At 50.0% G+C, this 19,753-nt stretch overlaps 1 protein-coding gene across 1 annotated transcript in view; it reads left to right on the top strand.

The window, feature by feature from the left end:
- Window positions 1-19,753, top strand: part of GRIK3 (glutamate receptor, ionotropic, kainate 3) — a 186,925-nt gene that overhangs the window by 95,780 nt on the left and 71,392 nt on the right. Inside the window, exon 2 of the mRNA XM_004678805.2 lies at window positions 17,652-17,828. Coding sequence (XP_004678862.1) covers window positions 17,652-17,828 — 177 coding nt within the window. The remainder of the gene's footprint in view (window positions 1-17,651; window positions 17,829-19,753) is intronic.

Here is a 19,753-nt window from a genome sequence, read left to right as displayed (position 1 = left end):
ATCATACCCACTGCCAACCACCCAGCTCTCCCCCAGCCTCAGCCTGGGGCTGTGACCACATGGGCCTCACCCTCTATTGAGCCCCAGGGAGCAGCATGAAAGCAGAGCCCCGCTATCTCAGGACTCCGGGCCTCCCTGTCTGGAAGGACATTGGGCTCTGACTCCAGAGGAAAGAAAGGACAGGTGTCAGGAAGTGGTAGCAGAGGCCCCAGGTGACCAGAGACTTGTCTGTGGTAGGGAATGGGCAGGACAGGTGGAATGACCTGGGCACACAAGGCCAGGGCCTTTGTCAGAACTCTCCCTCTTGCCTTGGTCCACTTTGACCCCATAAATTCTAAAACCCCACTGACTGCAAGATACATCATTTTATATATGTCCCTAAGAAAGAAAAAAAAATGCCACCAATTAAACTATGATACAGCCTTTGCTTATCACCTATTGCAAGATCCATCTCCATTTCAGGGATGTTAAAATGTGGGAGAAAAACAGTGTGATTACGGTAATAAAATGATGCTAGCTGTCATTCATCAGAGTTCTCCGTGCCCCCAACCTCTCTGCTGTGGGTTACACACGCAGCAACTTATTCAGTCCTCACAAATCCCTGGGCATGGAGGTATGGCTCAGAGAGGTTAAGCAATGCTGTGAAGTCACAAAGACAATTACCGTAATACTTAGATACTTAGCTAGCATGTGGCTGTGCTCGTGTATAACAAGGTCGGATAAGACACACAGAGCATAGCAAGCTCATCTGGGGTTCTGCACCCAGAATGGCAGAGGGGCTGCGCGGCGCCATGCCAGCCTATTATCATCTGGCAAGGGCAGAAAACCTACTCTGTGTTAAGTCCAGGCTATTCTACTGCCTACTGGACATCAGTGCCCCTTTTCAAGAGTGAACAACACCCAAGGGGGTGGCTGTGTATCCGTGAGTCCCCCAGTACTTAGCCTCCCTGGAGCACCCCTCCCGGGCCCCTGGGATCTGTTGTTTCCCCCTGCCCCACTTCCTCCCCACACACATCAGGGAAGGGCACTGGCTTCCCTTGCTGGCTGACCGGCAGGCTGAGGGCGATTCCCACCACTTCGGCCTCTTTCAGAATCCTAACAGCCAGTGGAACGAGAGGGAGCAGCAGGCAGCAGAGATGAGGCAGAAACGGAGAGTGAGAGCTGCCGCTGAAACCTCACAAATTGGTCCCAGAGAGAAATGGAGCCTCTTTTTTGCCTATCAGCTCACTCCCCCAACCATTACCAGACAAGCAGCAAGAGGCCCGTGGCTGGAGCAAAACCCAGGCGTGGGTGTGGGGACCGGCTCTGGGGTAGCCAGGATGCCCTCTTGCAGAGCACAGAAATGCCAGGGTGGAAGGGGACCAGACCGCAGAGGAACAGGGCTGGAGCATGGATCTGGTGCCTGGGGGCAATGGAGTCAAGGCTCCAGCTAACATCAGGCAAACAGAGGCAGGGAGAAGGGGCAGATGCTGGCTGGATCCCTGGGGCAGAAGAGCTAGAGTCAAAAATCTACCCAGCCAGCAATGGTGGCATCTGGGGATCAGGCTTGAGCAAAAGGTGAGGCTGTCCAGGAATTGCCAGTCCAAGAGCAGGCTGTGTTCTGAGCCCCGGGCAGAGGGCAGCAGGGAGGAGCTGCAGAGGACGCTGGCCCAAGGCCCCTGCCAGGCCACACACCTCCACTAACCTGTGCAGAAACCCCATTTCACAGAATTAAAACTGACATGCAGAGGGGGTGACTCACAGCTGGTTGGGGGCTGAGCTGGCTGTGAACTGCACCACGGCAGTCTGGCTCCAGATCACGGCGCTCTGGTCCTTGCAGGAGAACTGAGGCATTAAGATGTGCCCGCAGAGCCAGGCACGCGGTCAGCACAGTCAGGCTTTGGGGCCTCATGCTGCAGCAACTTAATTCATCCCAGCTCTTCAGAGCCAACGTCAGCCTGCAGCAGGGCTGAGCCCAAGGAGCTGGGAGTTGCGAAGCATCCGCCAGTAGCCACAGGCTGCATGCTTCTGCGGTGGCCGGGAGTGTGGCTGTCCCTGGGCAGCCTGGTGCCTCCTTTCTCCTGAAGTCAAGGATGCTCACCAGCTGCAGGGTGGATCTGGGAGATGCTGGGAGCTGTACTTCCCCAAGAGAGTCGTAGTTCACTGCTGCGGAGCTCACTGGCAGCCTCGGTCTGTGCCGGGCGGCGCGGCGGGGATACAGTGACTGTGTCCGCGGAGAGCAGAGCACAGCGGCTCTAGAGAAGGGAGCAGCGGTCCTTGAGCAGCATATATGAGTCAGGAGTGAGCAAAGCTGGTCCCTGCGGGATGGATTCCACATGGCCACACTGGTTCCTGCCTGCTTGCCGTCACCAGGCTCTTTCCTCTCTACCCCTTCTCTTCTGATTCAGTACTGACGTACCTCTCAACTTCTTACTCTTCAAGGACCAACCTAAATATCACCTCCTCTAAGAAGTCTTCCAGGATTCTTCCTGGCCATCTTCATTCCCTAAAACCACACATTTATTACAACATAACCGTCATCACCCTTATTGATTATTTTTTATTTGGCCTTCAGTCTGTGAACGACCCAAAATGACTGAAACATTCATCTTTTTTGATTGAGAAAGTACCAGTGAACATTTGTGGCTTTGAGTTTAGATGCAAGCTATGATCTCATCTGCTTTGTTCCTTTCATAGCTGTTATCACGGGAAGGTTGGCCCATAAAAGGGGGCTTGTTAGCTTAGATCAACACAGAATAACCCATTGCCTGGAACAATCCTTAGTGTGTAGTAAGTGGTCAGTGAAAACTTGAATTAATGAATGAATTCAAGAAAGGCTCCTTAGTGTGTAGTAAGTAGTCAGTGAAAACTTGAATTAATGAATGAATTCAAGAAAGGCTGTCCCAAGGATTCATTCATACAAGGCTAAGATGTGGGTTTTACTCCCAATGGCTCTGTTTCCTGGTGTTGTGCCAGACTCCAGGTGACCCACCCTTGAAGGCCCTGCAGTCTAGCTGGGGGACCAACATGGAATCAGCTGCTCGAGACAATTGGTGTCTCAAGAAGCCATACCTGGGCACACTTGGGTTCCAGGTGTGAGTCTTGGAAAGCTGTGACTATCTGAATCTCAATTTCCTCACTCATAATATGGTGAAAATCTACTATTCGCGGTTGTTGTGAAGGTTCACCAAGACGTGTGCCCAGAGCACTCGCACAGTCCTGCTGCACAAGAAGGGACCGAGTTCTGTGTCACCACCACCAAGAAGCATCACATTAGGGCAGCAGCGTCAAGACGAGGCACTGCGTGGTGTGGTGGGAAGCTGTCTGGTGTGGCTGAACTACATTCAGCATGTTTTAGTGGGAGGAAAGGCAGGGAGATATATGAGGGGCCAGGCTTTTAAGGACATCGGCAATCAGGAATACAGGGGTCCTGACCTCTGAGAAGAAGAAAGCCAGGTTGAGAGTGGGCCGAACAGGGCTACCATGAGGCTATGCTTTGGGGTTCACTGGGGCCGATGCACGGAAGGGGACTTGGAGAAGAAAAGCTGGAGAAGGAGAGCTTGGGAGGAAGGAGGCGGGTGCCGTGGCCCAGGGCATGAGCTGCAGAGTGGCCATGGGGTGGGGACAGACAGGCCAGAGTCATCTGTGGAGCAAAGGGCCACGAGGGAGATGGGCATGGGCCCTGGAGAGGATGCTGAGGATTCCGGGCTGGGCCATTGGTGCCTTCCCCTGAGATGGGAAGCCCCAAAAAAGGAATGGGGAGAAAAGGCTGTATTTGATTTCAAACATGTTGAGTTGGAGACATCGGAGGAGACATGAAGGTAGGTCACAAGACAGAAATCTGTCACCAGACAAAAGCCTTTTGCTTCCCCATAGCCTGGAGGCTGCCGTCGCGTCAAAGGCACCATGTGGCGAGGTTGGCACCATGTGGCGAGGGCCGGAGAGCCCTCTCCTGGGCAGGAACGACAGCCGAGCGCCAGGCCCGGCAGGGCCCCTGCTGGAAGGGAGGCAGCTTTCACGTGATCTTTTTGGAAAACAAGTTTTCCCCTGTTTTATTCTTGGGCTCTCATTCCCTCTGCTTGGAAATACTTGAAGTTTTTGTTGTTGTTAATGATACCCTTTTAAGTCCATGAAAGGATTAGTTGGAAAAGACTATACAACCATAGTATAGATCGAGAGCCACATACTGTTTACCAAACATTAAACATAGATCTTACCATGCAAATTTAGGACTCACCAGCGGATTTAAGGATGCTGATGTTAATCGCCAGGTGGATCCTTTCCCAGGTGAGGCTTAGGAAGCAGATTCCATCTCACTTCTGGTCTAGATGCTCTGTTTCGTCTCAGCCTTAAGCTCCTGTATCAAGCCAGAGAGAGTGCGGCTCTTAGATCTTCAGGAGCTGTGATTAGGGACAAATCACTAACTCTCTGTGTTTCCATCTCTGCCTCTAAAAAATGAGAATATCATGGCCTCCACCTCATGGGCTTGTGAGGATGCAATGAGATAATGAGAGCAGAGGCCTCAGAATGCAGGCCCGAGAGGTGCGGGCGATCTCAGCTCTGTTTCACAACTTCTGAACTGCCTTTGGTGCGCGTACGAACACACAGCAGATAGCTGTGCAGAAGATTCTGCCTTTGCATTTGTTCAAAGTGCAGGGTTTTGCAGATGGTGTCTTTAAAATCTCTATTTTAAAACTTCAAGCTCCTTTTCTCCATGGCTGCTGCCAGTCCATGCAAATTCTGCGATTGCAACCTTGCTCTGGTTCCGCCACTGCACCTGAGTCCTGTCTGCTGGAAGGTGCCTTGGGCTTTCTGAATGGCTGTGATGAGAATGGATGAGGAGTCAGTGTGACTTTTGGCAGCAGTGTTCAGCTTTCTGATCTGGAGGCTCCTATAAGGGACTCCCCCGCACCCCCTGCCCCCCCCACCCCGCTTAAAAGCCCTGAATTCTATTCTTCCATTTTGTGTCGTCCCCTTCTGCTACCCTGAGGCAGTCACTGCTTAAAAGCCACCATCCACATGTTAACCTCCCTGGAGCTTTGTTATTTAGTCATTTCATACTTGTGTATACTTGATGCTTCGGCTTAAATACTTAGACTTGCATTTATAGTTGAGAACTATTTATTGAGTGTCTACTAAGTGCCGGGCACAGGAAGGTGATGAGCAAGCTCTGATACTGAGAAAGCTTCTCTAGGAGGGAGTGGTAGGGTGTCATTAAGGGTGGTGGGCAGAGACAGACAGTCAAGTAGATAACAAAGAGATGTGAGACCATTCAACCTGCATTAAGAACTTCAGGAGAATAAACAAGGTGTTCCAGGGTAGCAGTCCCCCCACCTCTGGTCACCTGCTGCGTGGGGGTGCCTGACACAGGAGGTGTTCCCAGAGTGTTCAGTGATAGGCGCCACGCAGGAACGTATCTGTCAGTGGTGTCGGTGGGAGCCAAGGTCCCTGGGAATTCTTTTGTAGGCTCTGAGAGCTTGTGAAGATGCGAGCAGCCTCATTTGCTAATGATCATAATTAAGTCAGAATCTTTTATTTCAACGCAATGCCTTGGGGAGAGAGGCACAAAGCATGGGCTGATGAAGTGGCTCCCCGCGAGCCCCCCTCCTGCTGTGCCTCCACCCCGGTGAGCCCCTGCCCAGGTGCTCAGCACCCTCACACACACACACCCCAGCACCTTAATGACTGTCTGCCAGAGTTATCGCACCTCTAAGCTGTGTTAAAACAACCAGTTACTGGTGTCCCAGGATCAACCCAGTAAAAAACAAAATCTGTCGTGTGGAGCCCCTGGCATTCACTGGGTGGTGTCCTGCGTGTGTCTGGTGCCAGGGACTGGGGACCGGTATGGGGCGCACGCAGGTGAGAGGCTCTAGCCCTGGACCTCAGATAGCTCACACCTCAGAAAGGGGAAAGAAAAGCAAGCTTTGCACCAAAACACTGTAACACGGCGATTCCCAGCGCGAATTCCAGTGCGATACTCTGCCAAAGAAGGTTGTCAAGTGAGCTTGGGAAACGTGGCTTTCTCTGCCGCTCTCAGGTGGTGCGTGAGCAGAGCAAATGCTCGGACAAGTCCTGCAGAAAGGCAGAGGCCCCACTGTGTTCAACTGCTGCTTCCTCAGATATCTGGAAGCCTTGAGCCTGCCTGTCATGGACGGCAGATGCTTGACATCCAGAAACGGCAGCCACACAGTTTCCCCCCCAGCCCAGCCCAGCCCGAGGTGCCAGCCTCTGATCCGCCGGGGCTGTGCAGGAGATGGAGTCCGAGCCTGGGCAGAGCACAGAGAACAAGCCGTGTACCAGCGTTTCCCGAGCAGGAGACAGCATCCCACCCTGGCTAGCTGAGCAAGCCGAGGCCTCGGCGTCGTCCAGGCTCCCAGGGCTGGGAGGGGCGCCCGAGGGACGCTATGGTGGCACGGGGCTGCACCATCTGACTCCAGGAGGCCAGAGCGAGTCACCAGCTGCAGCCCTAGACCTGGACAGCTTGGGCAGCTTTTGGGCTGGGTTGCTTGTTTGTTTTTGTAGGGGCAGGAGAGGTGGGTGAGCGCAGGGCAGACAATTGCAGTGGATTCTGGCCCTTCAGACCTTTCCAGCATCTTAAAGCCCTGCTTGGAGGGCGCCCACCTGGGGAGAGGGGTGGCCAGGAGTGTTGCCTGGGACAGCTCATTCTGCAGGCAGGGGCCACAGAGGGGAGGGGCGGGAGCGCGGCAGAGCGAGCACTGTTGTTGCTGCCTAATGAAAACAACATGTGTTCTCGCTCCACCAGGCTCCTCTCCACTCCAGCAGCATTGTCAGAAGAAACAAAACAAAATAGAGAAGTGGAAGTTGATTCTATAATTAGTGCAGTTTCTTCACTGTTCATTCAGGATCTCCAGAGATCAATTAGCTTGCTTTTAAGCTAAAAGGCATCTGAATAAGTATTTAACCTGCATAGCAATTGATATTTAAAACACATGAAGATGGGAGTAATAATGCAGAACATGCTGGCTCTTCCTTTCCAGTGATTTCCCAGGTTTTTCTCCTCTGCCCCTGGCCTCTGCCCACTCCATACCCAGAGTGACCTGAGGCTGGCATTCTCAGGGCAGGGCTGTGGGTGGGCAGGCTGGCACGGAGGGCTGTTGAAGCAGGGCTGTCTTCCAGATGCTGACACAACTGTGGAGCTGGTACCCCAATGCTTGGAGAGGAGCCCCTGTTCGGCTGGTTGCAGGGTCCACTCAAAGGCGGGGCGAACCAGGTCCTATCTCTGCAGCAGCTAGCCATGTGCCCAGGCGCAGCCCGGTCATCCTTGCAAGGGGCGGGGGTCCGGAGGCCTATCGGTGGTCCTCAGCCATGGCTGCCATCCTGGCTGGGCTGGAGGTAGGCAGCTAGAAGACTGCAGGACCTGGGTGTCCCTCCCGGCTGGGCATGTTCTTGGCAGATGGTCTGAGGCTATGTGTGGGTTTTCTGCTTTGTTATTTAAATATCAAAGTACTAAGCAGAATGGGCTCTTAAAAACAGGCAGCGTGTACGAGCATGTGTGTGTGCACACGCGTGAGCGCTCCATGTAAACAAGGGGGCCCAGCTGCCTCTCTGTGATAGCGTATTGGACATTCGGGGCTAGAAAGAGATGCCAAGGGGACGAAGTTGCCCCTGCCAGCTGGATGACCAAGCAGAACAAGGCAGGGTACAGAGGAGACATCGGAGCTCCGGGCACTGGCCCTCAGACGCAGACCTTGTGACGGGTTAGCAGGCAAAGAGGTGTCCCCGGAAGCAGGGATGGAGGTTAGAAAGTGGGGTTCAGGGGAGGCACATCAGCAGGAGTGGGGCTCACCACACTAGCGCCCTTTGGGAACCATGCAGACTGAACCTCAGGACCAGACCCTGGGGGACCAAGAATCTGAGATTCACCCACCGGCTTCTTACCTCCTGGGTGATGCCCCTGCTGGGCTCAACTCCCTGGCTCTTGTGGCCCATGCCACATGCTGGCCATTCTGTGCCCCCACCAGCGAGCATTTGAGAGGCTCGTGCCAGGGTCTATAGGTGGCTGCTGGAGTGGGTCGAGGGCATAAAGGCAGTGCTGCTCCAGGAGGCTCGGAAGGGAAACATGGAAGCCAGGCGGGAAAGATGAAGCACAAGGAGGGAAAGATGACCCAGCAGAGGAGGGGCACACAGGCAGGGGAGAGGCATGAAGGGCGGAGAGACGCGCAGGTGGGTGGGTGCCCCTGCCTGGGGCCACTGGGGCTGGAGGATGGCCCTCTGGGTTAGAAAGGGCCTGAGATACCCAGCCAGGGACCTGGCTGCTGTGGGCACGTGCTGGAGGTGGACTCAGTGCAGCTCGCCCATCGGGAGCTGGGACCGCTTTCAGGGTGTCAGGCAGCCACGCGCTGAGTCTAGGTCTTCACTCCTCGGACCCCCTGGGCACCTCCACGCAGCCCCGTCACAACAGCCCGGCTCCGTGCCTCTGCTGATGACAGCCCATCGGTCATGAGGGTCCCTGGGCAGCTCGGGAGCCTCCAGCCATCCTCCTGACACGGTCGATTCTGCAATAGTTGACTTTCGTGTCCCTGAATTATACAGACAAAGCTCGGCATATCACCAGATCAATTAAAACAACTGCCACCAGGCCCGGGGACTCTATCAGGAGCCTCCCCCGGGACCCCACGCGAGCGCACGTCCTCAGAGCTTCTCTTTCTCTCCATGGCCCCCCCTCCGTGGAAGCCTCCCCAGCTTCCCTGTCCCCTGACAACAGTCATTTCTTACCCCTACTGAGGGCTCACAACATGCCATGGATGATTCATGACAGCTGAGCCTCGCCAGAGCCCCCCCGTTGTATAGCTCTAATAGCTGTTTCCAGACGGTGAGGAAGCAGGGGGCATTGAAGGGACTTGCCCAAAGTCACACGGCTGGAAAGTGGCCGGCACACTCACACGGCGTGGCAAGCCCACTTGCACGACTGGCTTCGCTCTCTGGCCGTCTTTGTTGCATCCCTTCCGGCCCTCCCTCTGCAGATCAGACAGGCGAGAAAGGCAAACCCCGCTTCTCTCCTGCTGCCCGCAAGTCCCCACCCCTGTGGTGCCCGCCAGGGCCACCGTGGCCCCCGCTGACTGCAGAGCTCCTCCCCCACTCTGCCTGGAGCCAGTCAGAGGCCGTCTACTCCAGGAAGTCACCCATGACTCCTTCTCTGACGCCTCCCCAGCTTTCTCGCCCATGGAGAGTTTCACTCTTTATTGATCCATGTGTCCCTCCTCTCCGCTCCTCTTCTGGGGACTGGGAGCAGGCCTACTCTGCCTCCATCCAGAACCCGGCATCAGGCCTTGTTCTCAGGTGTAGCCCATAAACTGCACGGTGCATGAGTATACACATGGATGAGTGAGTGTAACCACCAAGAGGAGACCCACGCACGCGCCTTCTCTCCTTCCTCGCCCAGGACCTAGAAAGCCCATCCCTGGACCTTGCCCTCGGGGCACTGCTTATCTTCTGTAAACCACACACTATGGCCATTGGGGAAACCAGTCAGCTCTTCCCCCATCTCCTCCACCTGCTGAGACAAGGGCACAGAGAGGCCCAAGAAGCAAGTTCTGAGGCACCGCCAGGGCCTCGAAGGACTAGCTAAGGAACCATAGAGAGCAGGGCCCGAGCTGCAAGAGCCGCAGGGGCCCTGGCAGGGAGAAGAGAGAGCCCTGATCAGAACAGACAGGGAGGCGGTCCCTGGAAGAGGCTGTTAGCAACAATCTCGCTGATCAGCGTCTCAATTAATCTCTGCGACACCTTGGAAACTCCAGAAAAAGAACAGAGCACACTAGAAAAGAAAGAGCAGACTCAGACCCCAGAGGGGAGGTGGTGCCTGGGAACCTGAGTGTCCCCAGGGACCCGTCACAGGCAGTGGGCAGCCGCACACTGCACCTCTGCCAAGCCCCAGCTCCATGTCTTGGGCTGTGATTACTGGGCACTTTGGCAAGAGCCAACTCACAGCACAGTTGTGCAAGAGAGGTGCACACCTGAAACTTAGTGTTATAAGGCACTGTTGCTTAAATAAAATGAATTCAATTTTTTTAAGATTTATTTATGCATACAGAGCTGGGGTACAGGCCAGAGGTGCAGGGGCGGTGAGAGGATTCACCAGACACAGAGTGGGGAGCAGAACAGGCAGATCAATGAAGTACACTGCTGAGGGGAGCAGCGGGCGGGTCAGGAGCGGTCTGCCACACCATGTGGTCACCTCCGGGGCCAGGGATCGAACTCTCACTAAAGCAGCTGTGCTAGCTTGCAGTGCTGTGTCCTAACCGGTTGTGCCACCAGGGAGGGCCTAACTCCAATTTTTAAAGGGGAGGGATCAGAAGGGGTAGGAAAAGGCCATCTCAGCAGACTCGGGCCAGCCCTAGACTGTCATGAGAGGCCTAGCAAAGGGTTCTGTCTTCTGCCCAGGACCCCAGCTGTGAGATGGCTAGACCACTGGCCACTGGCGGGACTGCCTCCGGGGACTTGGCCTTACTGACGAGGGTGGCAGCCAGCCGTGGGTGTGTGAGGCCCCATTCAGCTTGGCACAGAGAACCAGCGCATGCAGACCTGGGAGGCGGGGCGGTCCCACCCATGCGCACAGTCCCAGAGCTGTGAAAAGCAAGCTTAAAAACGCGGCATTTGCCCTTAGGGCTTTCAGAACGTCTTGAAGTCTACAGCAACAGAGCATGGTGGAAGGAGCAAGAAGGAAGTTGGTGCATTGCACAGCTAGGCCCAGCCCTCCTGCACCCACCCAGGCCCCAGGTTCACTGTAGCCTGGGTTAGGGCTGTGCAGCCGCTTTCAGGCTGCATGTGGTGGAGCCTGGGGTTGCAGCCTCTCAGGAGCTATGACCTGGAGTCTCTGAGCCCAGAGCACACCCCCATGGGCTGGGCCTGGACGCAAATGCACTCTCCAGAGAACATGTCCTATCTAGAGGATCTGCTTGTCTCTGTAGTGTAAGTACTCTTGCTGTGGCCAATTTCAAGCTGCCAATGATTTAATAAGTGGCTTTCAAAATCCCTGGAAATTTAAGTATTGGGTCTAGCAAACGGGCTTTGGTGGCAGAAGAGAGTTTGCCACGTAGTCATTTCAACAACATCCTCTACCCTGCGGGGCCGCGGGTTTGGCTCGTGCAGGACGGGGCAGTGGGACCCCACTTGGTGAGGTTGTCAGCGTTTCCTGCGAGGGCGGTGTGACCTGGGTGGAAAGTACTGAGCGTCACCCCCAACACATAATCAGTTGTTGTTGTGATTATTATTGTTGTTTGTTTTAGACACTGGGCTTCCGCTCAAGATTTTGTCTCAAGAAGTCCCAGCTGCACCCATGCCCCACCCCGATCACATCTTCCACGACTCATCCCACCACACACACGCACACACTCGCACAAACACCCCACCCCATTTCCTCAGCAGCCCTGGTGTCTCTGCTCCATTTTATTAAAGCAGAAAGCAGTGACAATTATTTTCATAATGAACTGGCTCTTCAAATTAATGCCAATTACACTATGCAATCATGATTAAGATTATGCATTAATCAACGGTGCCAACCTACTTATTAGCCTCTTTAAATAACGATCATGAGGAATGTATGGGAAGAGAGAGAATGGAGAGGAGCCAACTGAATGGGGAGACTGCCTCTACGGGAATGGGCGCTGTCTCCAGAAGACGAGACCCAAGCAGCCTTTCTTCCATGCGGTGGGGCTTGAAACCGAGCCCCAGCACTTCGGAAGCCTGAGGGCCTCAAAGCCCCTGTCTGCACAGAAAGAACAGGGAGTGAGAAGACCCACAGGGAGAAGTAGGAAGACCCTCGCTGGTTTGTCTGTTACTGAGGTTGTACCATCTTGCCTTCCTCCAAAAGCCCTAAAGAATAAGTGTGATTGATATTCCCCCAAATAATGTCACCCCCAACTTAGGTCTGAACCCCCGGATGCAGATGAAGGATTAGAATACATGGGGCTGGCAGAGGGGAAGAGGGCCTTTTAGGAAACCCTGTTGGGGAGTAAGCGGAGCAGGATAGGGCTGGGGTGTCCTCAGGTAATACTGGCCTTTGCCTGGTGCAAGGTGGGGGTATTGGTGGACTGGAGCGTATGGGCACCACAGAATTAGCCCCACTCTGAAGCAAAGGGCCTCCCCATGGAGCCCCAGTATTAGTCACTGACTACAGACTGTTCCCAGAACAGATGTGGTGATGGGGACTTCTGGGCAAGGCGAGTTCCTTCAAGTGAGACTAGTTCTCTAGAGAAAAGGACAGCCTGTGACTGACAAGGAAGCACTGAACTCCACATGCTCTCTGAGGTCAGTGCAGGAGTCTATTTGCCATGCCTGCCTGACACCTTTCTGTCTGAGATCAGTGCAGGTGGCCATTAGTCATGTCTGCTTGGGACTTGGCATGCTCCGGGAGGTCAGCGCACACGTGGGCTGGCCATGTCTGGGTGACCCGCATTGCCCATAGGCCGCTGCAGCTGCGTCAGCCTGTCTGCCACTGTGCAGTCATGCTCAGTGCAGGTCCCCCCTACATCCAGAACCCACTCTCCGAGCTTCTGTGCTGTGCGTGTGCTGGCTGGTATCTGAGCCATTCAAACACTGGAGTCAGGGGAGCAGCTCCCGTCCTTGCACTCCTCTGGGGGGTGGGCAGCCTCTCCTCGGTATTGTCGAGAATGGCACAGGGCTTCCGGGTCTCCTCATCACCCCTTGCTCCAACCCCTGGCTCTGCTGCACTTTCCATCTCCCCTCTCACCCCACCTCCTCCACCTCTTACTTCGCAACAGTGGACAGGAGGAAGCAGGGGCCTCATTTTGCAGAGGGACAAGCCAAGTCTCAGAGACAGGGAGAAACTTCCCGCCTGGCTGAAGCCAGGGTGGGGCTAAGGTGGGGCTGGGGACTGGGGTCATCCCCTCTGTCTGCCCCCACACCTAGGGTTTGCAGGGTTCGTGGCTGAGCACCCCTGGAGAGCAAGGGTCTAGGGCTGACTCCTGGCATCCTGGGCCCAGTGGCTGGGGGTGTCGGTGCTGTTGTACAGCAACATAGTCTGAGACTGAACCCCTGCCCCTGGCTGAGTCTCAGTGCCAAGGTGTGGGCATAGCCACTGAGAGCTGGGCCTCCCTCCTGCCCTCCCTTCATGCCAAGGTATGAGGGGCCAGAAGACAGTGTGAAGCCCCAAGAAATTACTCTTTGCCCCACAATCTTTGATCCAGGTTTGCGATGGAACTCTGTTTTAACCAGATCTTTCCTCTGACTCAGTTGAAGACTTTCTAAAATTTTACATTTTAAAATAATAAAAAATAATTTAATATGCCTGTTAATATGTGTATAGGACTATATTATAGAAGTATATAATTGTGCATTGTGTCATATAATAATATAAAATAATCAGACAAGTAATTTCTTGTAAATAATTTGAAAAAGATCAAGGGGATGCAAAGAGCAAACCTTAGAAATACTGGTAACGAACATGTTGGTAAAAATCCTTTTGCTGTAAATATAACTACAGGCTTTTTATTTGATAAAAAGGCATCAAACTAATATTGTTTTGTTGCTTGTGGGGGAGGAGGGAGGATGAGCATTTTCTGTGTCATTAAATATTCTTTAAAAGCATGTCTTAAAGCTTTCCCCCTTATTACTAAAGCTCTCCTTCAGTGCAGAGGACTTGTGGAAAATAAGGCACTAAGCAAAAGCAATCCATTATCTTTTTACTTTCTAGAAAGAACCTCTGTTAACATTGTGGTGTATGCCCTCTGGTATGTCCTTTTTGATTTTAATTGGAATTGCATTAAATTTATAAATTAATTTGAGGGGAACTGACATCTTTACAATATTGAGCCTTCCTTTCCGGGAGAAAGTTATGTCTCACCATTTATTCAAGTCTTCTTTTATGTGCCCCAGTAAAGTTTTGTAGTTTTCTTGATATAGGAATTGCACATTTATTGTAAAGTATTTTATTTTTTCCTTGTGGCTTTCGTGAATAGGGTCTCTTATTCTTTATAATTCCTCACTGTTTATTGCTGATATATGGGAAGGCTGTGTTTTCCGATAGTAGCGTGCCGGTCTCTCCATGTGTTCCCTGTTTAGTTCCTCCTGGGTTTCATCTGATCCTTGAGTTTTAGAGAACAGCAATAAGCATCTGCAAATAATATTGTGTCTCTTTGCTGATTGTACTACCATGGTTTGGTGTTTTTGCTTCATTACACAGTGATTTTAAAGTTCTGTTTTGAAGGGTGTTGTCACAGACCCTGAAGGAGAATAGTAAAATGCATCTTCGTGTGGCCACCGCCCCCCCCCACCCCACAACCAGCAGCCCACCCTCCCTCCCACCCTGTCTGCATGCTCTTTTCGTCCACCCCCTTCAAAGCAAGCCCCAGACACCACTCCATGCCATCCCATGCTTCAACTGTGAATGCCAGCAAATTCTGCCATATGGGTGGATCTTAATATTTTGAGTAATCTGCTTTTGGACATTACGTTGTTTCTATTTTTCTCAACCTTATGTCAAGATTATCCTTATACAGAAATATGTTTCTGTATCTCTAACTTTGTCTAAATTTATCTTCCTAGAAATGGAATTATTGGGTCATATGGTATTTTGATCATTTCTTTTCCTTTGAACACACACACAATCACATCATGACTTTTCTGATTAGAAATGTATCCCATGATCACTGCAGAACTTTTTGAAGATGCAGGGAAAAAAACACAAGGAAGGAAATGAAAGTCACCCATAATTCTGCCATCCAGAAAGAGCCCCTTGGCATTCAGGGTGTGCCCTTCCTGTCTGTGTGCATGCGCCCCTCACATTTATGCACGCTCACATGGACTACATGCACATCTACCATGTGTTACATGCCGTGAGCCTGCTAGAGCGTGGGTGGGGTACTGGATTTGTTCATTTTCAAAAACAGCTTTACTTTTTAATTTTCAAAATGATCGGAACACTCCAACACCCATCTCTTGGCAAGTGAGTAAAATGTGGTATAGCCCTACAAAGTAATATTATTTTACAATAAAAAGGAATGATACACTGATCCCTGTTACAACATAGATAAACCTCCGAAACACTGCTAAGTGAGAAAGCCACATGAATGTTTGCATTAATAGGAAATGTCTGGAAAAGACAAATCTCTATAGATGGAAAGTAAGTTACCTGGGGCTGAGGTGAGGACAGTGATGGCCTGACTGTCAGAGGACACAGGATGCTGACTGGGTGATGGGAATATTCAGAAGCTGGATTGGGATGGTGGTCACAGGACTCAGTACATTTACTACAAGCTTTGTACATTGAGGGTGAATTTTATGGGGTTTTTAAATGTAAATAAAGCCTTAGTGAAGTTGGCTTTGTTTAAAGAATAAAGGTGCATTCGGAAAATTTAATAAAGCATAAAAAACAAAATAAAAAATCAGGAAGGACTATTGTGTTGCTTTGAAATGTCTCCTATTATGTTAATAATAAAACTTCTGCCTCTTTTTCTTCTAACTTAAGGCACACTGCATCTTCTGCTTTATCACCTCCATTTTACATGTAAAACATATCATGGCATTTCCCAAATACTAAGTGTTGCCACAATATAGAAACACATAGCAAAGGGCAGTTCGTGTACTATCTCCCTGTGTTGACACTCCCAGACCCCTCTCCCATGTGGCCTGTGGCTCACTGTCACTGCTGGAGTCAGCTGCCAAAGCCGCAGTCTTGAGTCAAAGGTCTGAGTTTTGACTAAGGCTTTTGATGTATTTCTGTGGCTTCCACGGAAGGCCGTGGGCAACTCTCCACTTTCACCGAGGGTTCAGCAAACTTTCCAAACACCCTCCCCAGCTTAATCTCTTTGTCTGCCAATGGGATTGCTAAAGTGGCTTTAGTTGGGTTTATTTGATTAAATAAATAAAAGAGAATGCACATCCCTTTGCACATTCCCATTGGAATATTTTCTTTTTTTGTTGAGTTTAAAGTACTTTTAAAAAATAGAACATCAACCTTCATAGTGCCATATCTGTTACAAAAATTGTTTTCAACGTTGTTTTTGTCATTTAATCTTGTTTATGGTAGTCAAATTACACGCACACACACACGGCATATATATGTCATGTGTGTGCGTGTAATTTGACTATGTCATATGTGTGTAATTATATATATTATAATATATATAATAATAAAGGGCTTTCGACTTTCTGAAATACCAAGAAAGCCCTGTTCCCCAATATCGTATCAGATTCACCTCTATGTTTTTGTTGCTTTTCTTTCTTCCTTCTTTGCCTTAATTTCTTGCTATTTTAATCGATCTGGAACTTATTCTGATATATAGTTTAAGATTGAAATCTAACTAAAATTTCTCCCAAGTAAATTGAATAATTGTTCCAGCACAATGAATAATTCATCTATTCTCTGCCAATTGGAAGTAACCCCCTTTCTCACAACTTGTACACCTATCTCTACTTGAATCTCTTTCTGGGAGCTTTTTCTTTCATACTATTATTGAGCTATTTATATTTTTGCAGGACACGAGAACATAGTTTTAATTATTTTGGCTTTTTTACATATTTTTAAATCTGGCAGTTCAAGTCACTTCTCGTCTCTTTTTAGATTGTTACTAACCTACTTGGTTTTCCAGATGCATTTTAGAGTCATTTTTGTCAAATAAAAGAAAAATCCTTCATGATTCTGATTAGAATTGCATTAAGCTGAAAATTTAATTTGAAGAGAACTGACACCTTGACCCTTGAATCCAACTATCCAGGTTCATGACACATCTAATTTAAGGCCGTGCTTATCTCTCCTGCTTACTGTGTTCTCATCATTTTTAGTGCTGATATTCTACGCTTCTTATTGGGCTGGCTATTAGTTATGAAATATTTTTCTTGCTATTATAAAGGAAATCCTTTTACTGTTAAGTTTTCTTACTGGTTGTTACTAATATGAATTTGTCCTAAGTTCAAATTTGGTCTTAGTTCTTACTAGTTTTAATGTTTGAGATCTATCTGAAGAGTTTTAAGGAAGCAGTTCTGTAATTTGCTAAGAATTTTTCTCTTTCCAGGAATTGTGCCTCTAAATTCTTCTCTTATCTCATTAGTTAAAGATGTGGTGCGAATTCTTACCCTCTCCCCCCTTTTTAAATCTATTGAGAATGCCTATACTGCTTCATCATTAATATAATATTAAAGGCCAATTTGAGCTAAAGATGATTCAAGGAAACATCTTTTCTGGTGCTAGTTTATTAAGCATTCTTAACACAGTAGATATTGGATTTTATCAAATGCTTTTCTACATTTTGTGAGTTTATCGTGTTTTTTTTTTCCTTTGAGCTATTGATAAGATAGAATGATATTCATAGATTCCTGTATATTAAGCCACCCTTATATGCCTGAATACAACTCAGCTTGGTTATGGTATGATATCCTTGTAATATTCTAAAAGATTCTATTTGCTGGAACTTTATCAAGAATTTTCATAGAAATATTAATAAGTTGTTCATTTTACTTTGGTTCTGTATATCAGGCTCTGTTGTCAGCAGTTTGCTGACTGAGTAAAATGAGCTAGGTAGGAGGATTTTCATATTTCTTATGGTCTAGTACAATTTCTGTGTATGGGAATTATCTAGGGTATTATTGAACATTTGTGGGGGGAAGATCTTGTCCACAGAATCTTCTGAGCCAAGCATCTTTGTTAGCTTCCCCCTCCCTTCACCAGCACACACAATTTTACCCATCTCTCACAGGAGGAATCTTTGAGTATGCAGACGGCCCCAATGCCCAGGTCATGAACGCTGAAGAGCACGCCTTTCGATTTTCTGCCAACATTATCAACAGGAACAGGACTCTGCTGCCCAATACAACCTTGACCTACGACATCCAGAGGATTCACTTCCATGACAGCTTTGAAGCCACCAAGAAGGGTGAGTGTCCAGACCCCACAGTTCTCTTCCCAACCTAAGGAGCAGGGCTGTCCGCTATCCAAGGTTCTGAAAATGGGCGGGCGCGCTGGTTGGGGATGGGAATTAGAGCCTTTTCCTCCTGGTTTGGGATCCTGCCTGTGTACCAGCTTGGCTCAGGTTGTGTCATCCCTCAGAAATGATGGGTCTTCATCAGGAATTCACAGGTCACTGGCAGAGGTGTGAGGGAGTGAAAGGTCGCAGGAGAGTGTTGGGGGTTGAAGGGTGGGGGTCTGTGGCGGTGAAGCTGCGGCAGTAAGGAGGCCAGCCCTTGTCTCCCATACCTCTAAACCAAACCTGGCATTTTCAAGCATGTTTTTTTCTCTAATTTTCGGTATTTACTATATTTATATCAAACTGATCATGTGTAAGTTCAAACGTGCAGCATTTACATGCTGTAAAAAAACAGGACTGCTTCAGTGACTGTAATAACTTAGCTCCAGGGTGACTCTTGAATCTGACATTGGCCTCAGAATTCAATATGTTTCTATAATTTGGTTTGTCTACATAATAACAAAGAAATCCTAATTCATAAAAATAAGTTGTAGTAAATCCAACTAAAGTCCCCCCCCACACCCACATTAAAAGTAAAACAAAAACAAACGTTGGGCTACATCTGTCCTCATTAGTGATACATCTACAATAAACTCCAATAGTTGCACAGAAGGGCTGAGAATTTTGTTCCAAGATCCTCGCACACAAAAAAACAAGGTCATCTGTCAATGCCTGAATGAGCTGACAGTCTCCAGTGAGGCATGTAACACATTTAAGTATACAAATGTGCTTCCTGGTTACTGTTTTAGGAAATATAGTTCATATATTATAATAACATATATACACATGCATGTCTCATATATGTGTTTGCATACATACATGTGTGTGTGCGCGCACACACATTTAATGTAAGGGCTTAGGTAACTCTGGAAATAACTTCCTCGGAACCCTGGAGTTCCATGGAACTCCATTTAAAATTAAAGCGATCTGATTCCAGGGATGACCAGTCTCCCGATGATGCACCATCACAACCCCCTGCCTTTCTTCTTCAAGTTCCCTGTCTCAGCCTATAGCAGAGTCACTGTAGTTGTTTAAAGTCTCCCCCCTCTCCCTGGCAGGAGTGAAAGGGACCTCTCTCGTGCACTGATACGGCCCCTGTACCTCAAACAGTGGCGTGTAGTAAGTGCTGAGGGAAGTGATGGCTGAGTGACTCAGGGAGTCATGATGTGAGGTTGGGGCGTGGGACCCTGCACTGCTGCGTGCAGCCCGTCACTGGGCTTAGGGGCACATCACCCGTGCATCCAGGGAGGATAGAGGTCCGCCATATGGGCCCCTTGGTCTTATGAAGGTCCCTGTGTTCCCAGGTGCAGACTTGCCAAGGTGCTGCCTGCTGTTGGCCTGTTCCCCAAAGCCCCACTTTGGGTAAACATCTGAGCCCAGAGAGGATGCTCACATGGACCTGGAGCCAGCCTGCTTGACTTGATGGGCCACCTCTGATAATAGTTGTGTGACTTTGGACATAGTGCCCCAAGCCTCAGTGTTCTCACCTATGAAAGGGGCACACCTCTGTGAAATGCTTCGCACAGCACCTGGCACATAGCAAGTGCCAGTGTGGCTGCTCTTATGATGCAGGCTGCCTTGCTCCCCACACCCTGAACTTCCAGGCCAAGCCCCTCGGCCTAATGCGCGTGCTCTCCCACAGCTGGACCCTGCCCCCTCCAGCCCTGCTCCTCCTGCCCTGGGTGCTCATGGTCAGTGGGCCCCTAACATTGAACATGATCACTGCTGACGTTTTTGTTAGTCCACTCCCCTAAGCCCCCGAGCCAACAGAATGCCTACTGACACCCCACCCTGTTGGTCTTGGCTGGCCACCATTCCCTCCTCCTACCTATCTC

This window comes from Condylura cristata, unplaced genomic scaffold (assembly GCF_000260355.1).
Source record: "Condylura cristata isolate star-nosed mole 26May11 unplaced genomic scaffold, ConCri1.0 scaffold00008, whole genome shotgun sequence".
Taxonomy (NCBI): domain Eukaryota; kingdom Metazoa; phylum Chordata; class Mammalia; order Eulipotyphla; family Talpidae; genus Condylura; species Condylura cristata.
Note: the sequence above shows the minus strand (reverse complement) of the source record. Positions and strands in the feature narration are given on the sequence as shown.